General features: G+C 35.1%; 1 protein-coding gene across 2 annotated transcripts; it reads right to left on the bottom strand.

Annotated features, from left to right (window-relative positions):
* Positions 1 to 3,681: 3,681 nt before the first annotated feature.
* NDUFB3 (NADH:ubiquinone oxidoreductase subunit B3) lies at positions 3,682 to 13,848 on the bottom strand. Of its 2 annotated transcripts, none has more exons than XM_082467390.1 (4): positions 13,709 to 13,848; positions 8,536 to 8,619; positions 7,604 to 7,745; positions 3,682 to 3,975 (listed from the first exon to the last, which is right to left on the bottom strand). In XM_082467390.1, the coding sequence occupies exons 3-4, from the start codon at positions 7,741 to 7,743 to the stop codon at positions 3,819 to 3,821; spliced, it is 297 nt and encodes a 98-aa protein (XP_082323516.1). In that variant the 5' UTR covers positions 7,744 to 7,745; positions 8,536 to 8,619; positions 13,709 to 13,848; the 3' UTR covers positions 3,682 to 3,818. The 2 variants fall into 2 exon arrangements, with proteins under 2 accessions (XP_082323516.1, XP_082323517.1); XM_082467391.1 differs by lacking the exon at positions 13,709 to 13,848 and adding an exon at positions 12,364 to 12,518.
* Positions 13,849 to 13,937: the final 89 nt, after the last annotated feature.

Raw genomic sequence — 13,937 nt, 5'->3', positions numbered from 1 at the left:
CTAACAGTGGGTCCAATCCATAATTTGATCTTTTTTTTTTTTGGTTGACTTTTTTTTCATGGTTAGATCATTGTAATTTACCTGGTAATGTTGCTGATGAAGAGTTCATAACTTATTTTCTTCTTGTTTGCTTGTTCATGCATATCACTATTAGCAGCTTCTTTGTAAAAAACCTTTTTAAGGCACTTACCCACTTCACGAAGTTTAGTTTAGTAAAACTAGTAGATAATAAATTCCAAGAACCAAGTACATATGAAGTACAATCTGTAGCAATCGACTGAAAAGTCCCTTTGTTCTCCCCTTTGGAGGGCAGAACTCCCACTTTCCCCTCAGGATACCTTAGTTACCAACAATTCTATGTGATCACTTGGTAGCCACCAAATAAGGGAAAACCTCACTGTCTGTCTGTACATTAAACATTAGCAAAATTGAATTCATTTTTATTAAACATGAAAATAAATATGTTTAAATTTCTTCTCTTCTCACATCAATGCATAGTCTCACACATCCCATGAGTTGTGTGTATCCCATTTGGGGGACCACCATGTTAGAAAATGTCTGTCTATTCTCTGATACCTAAATTTTTAAAAAGAAAAATGACAAATATGATCAGTGATAGGAAAGAGAAAGAGAAGAATGAAGGGTAAGACTCAATTTATTTCTACTGGAATAGTTTTATCTAGTCCCTAACCAAGTAAGCCTTGCCAATGTCCTCTCTCTCCAAACTTAAACAAATTTATGTTAATATGTAGACTGACTGTGTTAAAACCCAATGTAAAGTACCTTCCTTTTCACAGTATCATTAAGGTCTATATTTGATTGAAGCAGCGAGTGGATGATTGTTAATACATCCTATTGTGCAAGTTCTGCTTGTCTCTGCTGCTTCCATCAGGTCCATAATCCTACAACCACTGGCCTTTTCCTTTTTTTTCTAATTTGTTTCTTCCATCATATTAATTGTCCAATTGGATAAATTCTTATTCTTTCCATGGTTTTGTCTTTGTACACATTTTCTATGCCAACTTGTCCCTCCAAAGTCCTCATGTTACTTTAAAAAAAAGTCTAAATCTGTTTCATTAGGTGTATCAAAACAGAGTTCCCTTCAAAGTACAAGTATACAGTAAAATGACTGTATTCATTATTTTTTCATAAAATATTACATGCCACATTTTAGATTGTTAAAAATCCCTACTGTTTACTTCAAGCGTAATTAGAAAGTAGCACTGAGAAAAGATCCAAAACGATAATTTTATGGCATCTTACAGTAGTTATCAGACACAACATGATAGGTAACATAATTTAGTGGTAACTATGGGCTGTGGAGTCTGACCTGGATTCAAATCTAACTCTAGAACTTACTAGCTATGCCATCTTAGGTTTTGTTACTTTACTATGAACTTGGCCAACATACAGAAAAGGGCTAATAACCCTTTTAATAATCATCTACAGTGCTTATTCATGAGGCTAGCAGACACATAATTAGCATTATTCTCAAATGTACTTCGGTCATTTTAAGAACGAGTATCACATTTAATTGGCTCTAGTTCAAGTAATGGCAACAGCTAAGATGACAGTCGTTTGTATGCTTTGCAACTCCTAAGGTATTCAGGCAATAATTTTCAAATTAAAATATAAAGAAAACTTTACTTCTTGCTTCCAGCAAATATTATGATGGATAAGAAAAATCAATTCTAAGATTTGAGAACAAAACTACTGTTATTCTCTACTATTAATGTATCAAGCACTGCACTTTCCATCTTTTCGCTACCTAACCCAGCAAATGAATTTACAATTAACCAGAGATTCAATTTCTTTATATATGGCTATTCAGGTTATTTACTTCTTTAGTGAGCTTCGGTAGTTTGTCTCATAAGGATGTAGTCAATTTCATCAAAGTTTATTTGCATAACGTTGCCAATAAATAGTTTCGTTGTTGTTTTAATGTCTCTAAGGGATCTGTAGTGATGTCTCTTCTTTCATTACTAGTATTCCTAACTTGTGTCTTTCTTCTCATCAGTCTAGCTAGAGATCAATCTTATTAGCTGCATGCCACAAATTTTGCTATTTGTGTTTTCATTTTATTCAGTTAAAGATATTTTCTAATATACCTAGACTTTTTTGAGCAGGGGCTATTTACAAGTGTGCTGTCCAATTTCCAAATATTTGTAGATTTTTCAGATGTTATTTTTAGTCTAATTTCTTCATGGTCTAAGAATATACTTTGTGTTGTTTCAATCCTCTTAAATATAGTTTTATGGCCCAGAATATAGTCTGTTGTGGTAAATGTTCCATGTTCATTTGAAAAGAATGCTCTACTGAGCCTGCGCTCTAGAGCCCACGAGCCACAACTACTGAAGCCTGCATGCCACAACTACTGAAGCCCACGTGCCTAGAGCCTGTGCTCCACAACAAGAGAAGCCACCGCAGTGAGAAGCCCGTACACTGCAACGAAGAGTAGCCCCCGCTCTCTGCAACTAGAGAAAGCCCACACACAGCAACGAAGACCCAATGCAGCCAAAAATAAATAAATTTATTAAAAAAAAAAATTCTGGGGACTTCCTTGGTGGTCCAGCCTTCCAATGCAGGGGATGCAGGTTCGATCCCTGGTCAGGGAACTAAAGATCCCACATGCCGCGGGGCAACTAAGTCCGTGTGCTGCAACTACTGAGCCTGTGTGCTCTAGAGCCTGTGCACCACAACTAGAGAGCCCGTGTGCCGCAACTACTGAGCCCGCATGCTCTGGAGTCTGAACACCACAACTAGAGAGAAGCCCACGCACCGCAAGGAAAGATTCCGCGTGCTGCAATGAAGATCCTACGTGCTGCAACTAAGACCTGATGCAGCCAAATAAATACATACATAAGTAAATATTGTTAAAAATATTTTAAAAATTAAAAATAAAAATCTGGGGACTTCTTTGGTGGTCCAGTTGTTAAGACTCCGTGCTTCCACGGCAGGGGGCACGGGTTCAATCCCTGATCGGGAAACTAAGATCCCACATGCCACAAGGTGCAGCCAAAAAAAAAAAAAATCTGTAACAGTACACCTATGTTCATAGCAGTATTATTCACAACAGCTAAAATGTGGAAGCAACCCAAGTGTCCATCAATGAATGAATGGATAAGCAAAATGTGGTATGTACATAAAATGGAATATTATTCAGCCTTAAAAAGGAAATTCTGACCCATGCAACACAGATGAACCTTGAGGACATTATGCAAAATGAAATAAGCCAGTCACGAAAAGACAGATTCTGAATGATTCTACTTATATGAGGTACTTAGAGTAGTCAAAAATCACAGAGACAGAAAGTAGAATGATGGTTGCCAGAGGCTAAGGGGAAGGCAGAATGAGGGGTTATTAATTAATGGGCATAGACTTTCAGTTTTAAAAGATGAAAAGAGTTATGGAGACGGATGGTGGTGATGGTAGCACAACATTATTAATATATTTAATGTCACTGACTGTTCACTTAAAAACAAGATGGCAAATTTTATCACAATTTCAAAAATTAAAACAAAAACAAAACTATTAGAACATACCCATTTGTTCAAATATATGCTGGCTGCCTGCTATTTGCAGAATGTACTGCTGCCAGTCCTCAACTCCCCATGTATTCCAAACCAAATCTGATATGGCTGGAGACACTTTTTTTTTTTAAAGAATGACAAAGCAGACTGGTACATGTTCTCTTACTTTATTAAATCTTACTAGTATTCTTTAAGGAACAAACACACAGATGAGTAGGTTACAGTGAAGAAATCTTCTTTTTATAAGAGAGTTAAGAAGACATTAAAAGATAATTCCAGGTATTATCTTCAGTGATGCTTCTTATCTTTTTTCTGGGACTCCAGGTAATATTCAGCCCCTACAGCTACCACAAATGCAGCAAATCCCCATTTGAATCCTTTTAATAATGCACCAACAAAGGAAACATTATTTGCAAAGCCACCCATGTATCTCCAAGCTTCATTGCTAGAGGAAAAAAAAGGGGAAAATTATATTCACATATGACTTACATACATTCATTGAGTAAAATATATTTGATTTCATCTTTCTAACAGACTTAAATGCAACCTTATATAAGATAACCTAAGTGGATCACAATAGGAATCTTTCTTTGGCATAAGATAATTAGATCTATATGCCCACATTTCGTACATGAAATACAAGAAAAAATACTTGATGATTTCATATTTCACAGTCATAGTACTCAGGATTTTACAGAATTCTCAAATGCAAGGCTCACCTTGGCCTATCCATCACAGGTCAGTTGTGTAGCTTTGCTCATACTAGTCATTACAGCTTCATGGAAAAAGGAAGTTAAGAGACCAGGGTATTAATCTTTACTCTGCCATACTAGATACACAACTTAGGCTCGGCAAGTTACTTAACCTGTTGGGGTCTGTTTCTTCTACTCAATAATGATTACTATTTACCTTATAGCATTATTATAAAGATTAAACAGAGTAATGTGTGATGTATTTTGGCACAAAGAGTATGTAACACTCGATAGTACTATTACTATTCAAGAGGATCATTGATTTTCCCTGTCATAGAAGCCGGAACTTTAGTAGACTAATTTCGTGCTCTGGCAATCATTCTTTTGAGTATCCTGAACAGAGAAGGAAACAAATCAGAGCGCTCTAGTGAAAAAAAAGTCTTCTCTCGCAGGTAAGGATAAATGAGTGGAAAAAATCATGTTTTAAAGAACAAAACCCACTTAACTCTAAAAATCTGACTTATGAAAGCTAATCAAATCTAATTTAAGACACCAAAACCAGACAAAGACATTAGAAGAAAACTACAGATTAATATTCCTCATGAACGTAGATGTAAATATTCTTAACAAAATTTTAGAAAATTGAATCCAGAAATATTTAAAAGGATAACATATCACGATGAAGTAGAGTTTACCTCAAAAGAATGCAAGATTGGTATAACATCTGAAAATCAATAAAATTAACTCACCATATTAACAGAATAAAAAAAGAGGTGAGCATCTTAATAGATGTAGAGAAAGAATTTAACAAAATTCAACACCTATTAGTAACAATAACAATAATAATAGTAACTCATAGTAACCCAGGAATAGAAGAGAAATTCCTCAACTTGATGAAAGGCATCTCTGAACATCCCACAACTAACATTACACTTAATGATGAAAGACTGAATGCTTTCCCCATTAGTAATAAAGCTAGGATGTTCAAATACACCACTTTTATTCAACATTATACTAGTAGTGTTAGCCCATGCAATAATGCAAGAAAAAGAAATTAAAAGGTTATGGATCGAAAAAAAATAACGTTGTCTTTGTAGACGAAATGATCTTCTATGAAGTAAATTCTAAGGAATCTGTAAGAAACGTCTGCTAGAACTAAAAAGTGAATTTAGCAAGGTAACAAGATACAAATTCAATATATAAAAAGCAATTATATTTTTATATATTAGCAATGAACAATTGGAAATTGAAGTTTAAAAATACTGTTTACAATAGCATAAAAAATATGGAATAAGTCAGGATAAATTGAACAAAATATGTACAAGACTGTATGAACACTGCTGAGAAAATTAAAGAGTATCTAAACTGTCCATGGACTGGAAGACAATATTGTTAAGACAGCAGTTATCCTCAATTGAGCTAAAGATTCAAGGTGATCCCAATTAAATTCCAAGCAGGCTTTTTATAGAAACTGAAAAGCTCATTCTAAAATTTAAATATAAATACAAGAACTTGGAATAGCTAAAACAATTTTTTTTTAAAGTTGAACATCTTATTTTATACTACCTGATTTGAAGACAGTGTGGTATTGACATAAAATAGATATATTGATCAGGGTAACAGAAAAGAATCCAGAAATAGACTGTACAGATATTGTCAACTGACTTTTGACAATGGTGTCAAAGTCAATTAATGGGGAAAGACAGTCTTTTAATATATGGTGCTAGAACAACTGGAGGTCCATATGCAAAAACATTAACCTTCATCCTTACCTCATATGACATAAAAATTAACTCAAATGGATCATATACCTCAATGTAAGAAAGAACACTATAAAAGCTTCCAGAAGAAGATTAGGAGAAAATCTTAGGATGCAAAAAGCACAAACCATAAAAGAAAAAAATGCTAAATTGGGACTTCAGCAAAATTTAAAACTCTTTGAAAGACATCATTAAGAAAATGAAAAGAGGGACTTCCCTGGTGGCACAGCGGTTAAGAATCTGCCTGCCAATGCAGGGGACATGGGTTCAATCCCTGGTCCAGGAAGATCCCACATGCCACAGAGCAACTAAGCCTGTGCACCACAACTACTGAGCCTGTGCTCTAGAGCCTGCAAGCCACAACTATTGAGCCTGTGTGCCACAACTACTGAAGCCTGCGCGCCTAGAGCCTGTGCTGTGCAACAAGAGAAGCCACCGAAATGAGAAGCCTGTGCACTGCAATGAAGAGTAGCCCCTGCTCGCCGCAATTAGAGAAAGACTGCGCGCAGCAACAAAGACCCAACGCAGCCAAAAATAAACAAACAAACAAATAAATAAATTTATTTAAAAAAAGAAAATGAAAAACATCTGCAAAACTTTTATCTGATAAATGACTTATATTAAAAATATATAGACAACTCTTATAATTCAATAAAAGACAAACACTCTGATAAATAGAATGGGCAAAAGATCTGAATAAACATTGCACCAAAGAAAATATACAAATGACAAATAAGCATATGAAAAGATTCTCATGATCTTCATTCTTCATGGAAATGCAAATTAAAACCCAAAGAGATATTACTATTACATTCACTAGAATGGCTAAAATTAAAAGGCTGATAATACCAAGTATTGATGAGGACATTGAGCAACTGAAATTCTCATGCATTGTTGGTGGGAATGCAAAATGGTACAGCCACTTTGCATAACAGTTTGGCAGTTTTTTATTTAAAAAAATACACTTTTCAAATGATTCAGAAATCCCACTGTTAGGTATTTACCCAAGAGAAATGCAAGCATATGTTCACACAGACTTGTACTTGAATGTTTAAAGCAACTTTGCTCATAATAGCCAAAAACTGGAAACAAGCCAGATGGCCATCAACTGGTGAACAGTAAACAAAATGAGGTATATGCATACAATGGAGTAGTACTCAGCAATAAAAAAGGAAGGAACTATGGATATAAGTTAACAATGAACATAAGTCTCAAAAGCACTATGATAAGTGAAAGTGGCCAGAACAAAAGACTACAGACTGTATGATTCTAATTGAAAAAGCAGATCAAGGGTTGCCAGGAACCAGGGGTAGGATAGCACTGAGTGCAAAGGATCATCAGGGAACTTTTTGGTATTCTAGAAATATTCTGCACCATGATTGTGGTGGTAGTCACGTAACTGCACACGTAACTGCACATATCTGTCAAAATTCATGGAGTGATACACTTAAAGTGGGATGAATTTTACTGTATATAAGTGGTATTTTAATAAAGCTGATTTTAAAACTTAAATGTAAAAGGCCACTTTCAATGATTTTTTAAAAAAGAGAATACATTGAAAAGGAACATAGACACTGCTTCTCTAGGATAAGTTCTATTTAAATTATTTAATTATTCTTACCGGCCCCATGGATCCCTTAGCCCTCGTGCAGCCAGCTTCTCCTGGACAGTTTCTAATGGTGTCCCTTCTATAGTCCATTGTTTATAATCTGGAAGTTCCATTTTACTATGACCATGTTCATGTCCATGTCCATGGGCCATGTCTACAGGAAAAGATTAATTTAAGGGAGAAATACATATATTGTAGATATCAAATACCCAAGTTTACTATTTATGTTTTAAGGTAAAACATTTAAAGCTAATGTTTTAAAAAGAAAGGCAATATAAATACTTGAAAATTCTAAGCCAAGAAATTTTATAAAACAGTGTCTCTTCGACAGTGAGAGGCCCGCGCACCGCGATGAAGAGTGGCCCCCGCTTGCCACAACTAGAGAAAGCCCTCGCACAGAAACAAAGAGCCAACACAGCCATAAATAAATAAATAAACAAATACTTCAACAACAAAAAAAAAAGCTAAAATATTAAAAAAAAAAAAAAACAGTGTTTCTTTACATAACTAGTACATGTTCACACTTTGGAAATATACATATGCAAAATATAAAAAAGAAAAATAATCGGTAATCCCATCACTAAGAGATAACCATTTGCTGTTTGGTTTCTTTCTTCATTATAATAATAGCAAATATTTATCATGCCCTATGTGCCAGGTGCACTATGATAAAGTGCTTTAACTGTCTTGACTCCACATTATTCCTAAAACAACTCTTTGAACTTAAATTACTATTATTATCCCCATTTTATAGATGAAGACAATGAGGCTCCAAGAAAGTAAGCAACTTTCTGAAGGTAACAAAAATAGTTAATGGTACAATTGGGTTTTGAACATTGCAGTTTCATTTCAGAGCCCTTGCTCCTAACTTTTAAGCAATACTGTTTCCTTCTTTTCAGTCTTTCGTGATGCATGAATATCTATAACAAAAATGTTGTACATACTGTTTTGTTACGTGCTTTCTTCAGATGATTCTTTAAAAATGCAGTATTACTGTGGTTAATACATATGGATCACATGAACTTTTTCTGTAAAAAGCCACATAGTAAATATTTTAGGCTTTGTTGGCCAAGAGGTAAAATCAAGGTTATTATGTAGGTACTTTATATAACAGGAGAGAAAGCAAATTTCCATAAATATTTATTGATAAAATTCAAAATATAACAACTGAGTATAATTTTTTATAATACAAGTCTTCTGATGAAAAAATGCAATTCCTTTTTGGGGGGATAACATTTTGCTTAACTGGGGCTCAAAGTTTAGTGTTCCTTAGTATCAAATTGATTGCAAATGTTCATCTGTAAAAACCCTTCTTAACTCATTGGCCACATAAAAACAGGCAATGGGTTGAATTTGGCCAGCAGGCTGTAGTTTGCTAACTCTTTTTTTTTTAAAATAAATAAATATATTTATTTATTTATTTTTGGCTGCATTGGGTCTTCATTGTTGTGCACGGGCTTTCTCTAGTTGCGGGGAGCGAGGGCTACTCTTCGTCGCAGTGTGTGGGCTTCTCACTGCAGTGGCTTCTCTTTTTGCAGAGCACAGGCTCTAGGTGCATGGGCTTCAGTAGCTGTGGCTCGCGGGCTCTAGAGCGCAGGCTCAGTAGTTGTGGCTCACAGGCTTAACTGCTCCGCAGCATGTGGGATCTTCCTGGACCAGGGCTCGAACCCATGTTCCCTGCATTAGCAGGCGGATTCTTAACCACTGCGTCACCAGGGAAGTCCCTAGTTTGCTAACTCTTGATGTAGATCAACAGAGACTTTTTTTTTTTAATTTTTATTGAAATATAGTTGATCTACAATGTTGTGTTAGTTTCATGTGCCCAGCAAACTGATTCAGATAATACATATATTAAGTATAAGTATTCTTTTTTTTCTAACATTCTCTTCCGTTAACAGAGTCCTTAGAACCCCTTTTTAATCGATAAATTTGCTTTAATAAAATATGTCCCCAATGGGTATATAAATATTTCAGTTTTCTAGTGTTACTTTTATAGATAATACAAAAATAAACTTGAGCTCAGTCCCCAGTTATATTGTTATGAATTTCGAATTAACAGGGTATGAATTAATAATGCTATACTGTAATTTGTATAAGGTTAGCAGTAGCAATTCTATAATCACTGCTTTCCAGAAATAAAACCAAACCAAATGATTATTACCATTTTGTCTGCATTTATAACTATAAACAAGTCCAATAATAAGGCAGGATTCTTACACTGAATTTTAGAAGACAGAGGTAATTATTAGATAGTGTATACTAAAGACACATTATGTGAAGTGCTCATTTCATTAAACAATAGTTCCCAGAATATGGAGGACAAAACTGTACATAGTAATTTTGGCAAATTAGCCAACGCTTAATATTTTTATTTATAGACATGTTAAGATATCAAAAAACATTACGTTGATGATTTTCACATTTAGAAGAGAATAAAAATGAATACCTACCAAACACAAGTTAAAACTACAACATTCACAACTTTGAATGAAACATTTAATCCATTATTTCATTATTATTTGGTGGATTCAATAATATAAAGGAAACAAATTATGGTTTCAGATTTCAGTCTGACTTTTGAGATTCAATACCTTATCACAAAAGAAAGACTTCTAGAAGCATTTAATTATAATGATAAAGTGTTGGCTTCTTCTAACTATGTTTTCCAAAAAATATTTTTTAAATAATGTTTCATTCCAAAAATCTTTAGATTACAAGAAAACCCTTATTTTGGCAAATGTCAATTCTAGAACATTAAACGTACTTGAGTATCAATGTACTTGGAAGAGAATACAAAACAAAGGTCAAAAATTTTTGACTAAATAGCTTGATTTTGAAAATGAAAATTGAAATATTACCATGGTATGAAGGCTATCTCAAAGTTACAATACTACTATGCTCAAAATATTAAGTAATTTGGAAGATATATCTTTGGAAAAAAAAAAAACCATGAAAGTATACCTATACTCATTTCTCCTAAACAAATTTCCGTTAATAAATTCAATGTATTTTCTCTTCTATCTAATTAAAATATTTCAGTAAGAGTCCCTTCATAGGCATTTACTAAATATTTTAATGACTTTTCAAGAAGAACAAAAAGTTGAACAACACTATTTTTAGGGAAGCTTCATTTTCTCTTAAAAATTATTTCTACTTCAGAATAGCCATAAATCAAACAATGATATCCTGATCACTTGAAGGAAGAGTTTGGAATCCTACTGAAGTGCACTTTGGTGCTGTACAGATCTGGCATCAAACCCTGAATGCACCATTAATAGCTATAAAATCCTGTGCAAATCATTTAAATCTTGCTCAACTTCAGTTTCTTCATATAACATGAGGTTAAAACCTACCTTGCAAGATTGTGAAAATTGGGGAAAACACATTGTGATGATGTGCCTTCCACTGTCACACCCAGGTGGTAAGAATGTGATTTAACAAAACCACTGTAAAAAACTGCTTGGTATGACCTAGAAAAGTTAAACGTTTGAATATCTTACGGCCTAGCAATTCTAGTCATAGGTACTGTATATATACTCTAGATCTGCATTGTCCAATACAGTAGCCACTAGCTCCCTAAATGTGGCCTATGCAACTGGGGAACTAAAAATTTTTATTTAATTTTAATTAATTTAAATTTCAAAACGGATTTTCAAACCAGTTATTGGAAAATTTTTAAGTGTGTTTGGTACAAACTGGGCATGCAAAGCTGCTTTATCAACTGTAAATTTTATGAAATATAAATGCAGATCAAGTGTTTGCATTTATGAAAACAGCGTATTCTGTAAAACACATCACTTTTGAAGACAGCATGAAGAAAATGTAAAATATTTCATTACTAACTTTTAATACTGATTACACCTTAAAATGATAATATTTTGAATATATACACTCGGTTAGATAAAATACATTATTAAAATTAATTTTATATTTCTTTTTACCTTTTTAATATGGCTACTAGAAATTTTTAAATAACATATGTGGTTTGTATTACACTTGCACTAGACAGCACTGCTCTAGAGAAACTCTTGCATCTGTATAACAGATATATTTTATAATCAACAGGCAAATGGATAAGGACTTCCCTGGTGGCGCAGTGGTTAAGAATCTGCCTGCCAGTGCAGGGGACACGGGTTCGAGCCCTGGTCCAGGAAGATCCCACATGTCGCACAACCACGCCCATGCACCACAACTAATGAGCCTGCGCTTTAGAGTCCGCAAGCCACAACTACTGAAGCCTGCGTGCTGCAACTACTGAAGCCCACGCACCTAGAGCCCGCGCTCCACAATAAGGGAAGCCACCACGATGAGAAGCCCACACACCGCAACAAAGAGTAGCCCCGGCTCGCCACAACTGGAGAAAGCCCGCGTGCAGCAACGAGGACACAACGCAGCCAAAAAAAAAAAAAAAAAAAAAGAATGCAAGAGAATCAGGTGGAAAAACTGTTAAAATAAAAATTCAACAAAAATGCCAAACACACGATGAAAAAAAAAGAATCTCTGTAGCCGTATTATTTATGCTAGCCCCAAACTGTAAACAACTCAAATGTCCAACTATGGAATGGATTAATTATGGAATATTACACGATAAAAACAACATGCAAAAGTATGAATGAATTTCACAAACATAAGAATGAGCAAGGGGTGAGTCAGAAAAAAATACACACTTTGAATCCCATTTACATAAATGGAAAAACCTAACAATTCATTTTCTAGGAAAAAAATTTAAGTGAAACAAGTAAATGATTATTACAAGTTAGGATGCTGGTTACCTCTTGCTGGAGGAGATGGAATCACACAAACTCATTCAGGGAGCTTCTAAGGCAGTGTTTTTCAACGTATTGTAATTACTGTACCCCAAAAGCTCTTCTTAAGATCTTTTTTTCCCCCTAATCATGTTCTCACCCTACCCCTCCACATGAAAATTTAATACCACAGTTTATGTACTATGGCTCTTTGGAGGGCCACAAATTATTGTATTATCGAAGGGTTTTTTTGCCCTCTCATCCCCACCCAACAAGAACCAGTTTTTACCTCCTTAAAAGGCAATCACCTCTGTTGAGAATGCATATTTAAGTTTTTGGCAATGCTTTATTTCCTAACCTGAGGGGTGGTGATCAAGTGTTTGCTTAATTATAATTCTTAAAAATGTACTTACGTTTTATACAGCCTTCTGTTATGTATACTTCACAATAAAAACTAAAATTAGATAAAGTGACTTAAATCGTGCCAAGGACTCAACAAGAGGTGATTATTTCCCTTTCAGAGCTTTTCAAACAAGAACAGCAAGGAAATAAGTTCAACAAGGAAAGAGCATGTAATCATGAATTTTTTTTCACCTCCTTCTATCTACCTATGTTTGGAGTGAACCTACAAGTTCAAGTTTGGTGGATATTAACCTCCACTAACGAGAGCGGGCTCTAGTACAGGAACAGTGTTGGCGTACTTTCCCTGAGAAGGAAATAAAAGGGTAATGCCGCTTACACTATATTTCACAGTAATTTCACAGTTTACCGAAGACTTTGAAGTATAAATTCCAATTTCTCCTCATTTAAAAAATTGTACCATAAGAACATTACAAAATAAAAGACAAATTAACTGTTTTCCCCTTTAGTGTCCCTTCCAGTCCCTGTATCCGCGTATATGCAATTTAATAGTAATCACACTAAAAATTGATGTGATTTTGTACCCTTTTAACATTGTGTCATAAACTTTAATACCAGAAAAATCTTATTTAAAACTGTACTATACATGCTCGTGAGGCAGGCATTACAAGTATTCCTATTTTACAAATTTTCGATTTGAGTGCAGTTGTGCCTTCATTCGACTCAAAGGTAAACCAAAAAACACGGGGCGGGGGGTGCTGCGGGTGACACAGAAGGAAAAAAAGCATCTGGACTTAACAACCACAGTGATCCTCACAGCATCCTTCTACAACCACCCCTCACTACCCCAGGACTTCATAGTTCTCTCCTGCTAGTTCTTCGATCTCCTTCCCTCTTGAGCTACTCATTCTCATCATCCTTCTCTATTTAGTCTCTCCTTTTCGACAATCCCCGGAGTATAGTCTCATTCTCATTCTCGATCAAGAGATCTACCACCAGCTCCCCTATTTACCTGACAACAATCTGACCTCTCAGGACACTCAAGATTCAACCCGCCAGCCGGAGGCAACCGGAAACGGAAGTTGTCACCTCGAGTACCTTACGGCAGGAAAGCAGAGGAGAAATTTAACATTCTGGTCCTGGGTCACAGATTCCTGGACCAGGTGGAGGTGACATGAAGGAGGCTGGAAGTGGACATTCTCCCCGCACATCTGTGCATCCGGAGTCTGACCGAGGTAAGA

The sequence above is a fragment of the Balaenoptera physalus genome, assembly GCF_965194825.1.
Source record: "Balaenoptera physalus genome assembly, chromosome: 6".
Classification (NCBI taxonomy): Eukaryota; Metazoa; Chordata; class Mammalia; order Artiodactyla; family Balaenopteridae; genus Balaenoptera; species Balaenoptera physalus.
Note: the sequence above shows the minus strand (reverse complement) of the source record. Positions and strands in the feature narration are given on the sequence as shown.

Excerpts from the sequence above, each read along its gene's own strand:
- NDUFB3 (XM_082467390.1), bottom strand. The coding sequence starts at position 7,743 with ATGGCCCATGGACATGGACATGAACATGGTCATAGTAAAATGGAACTT. Across the intron at positions 3,976-7,603 it reads CTAAGGGATCCATGGGGCCG|CAATGAAGCTTGGAGATACA; the intron begins GTAAGAATAATT and ends TTTTTCCTCTAG.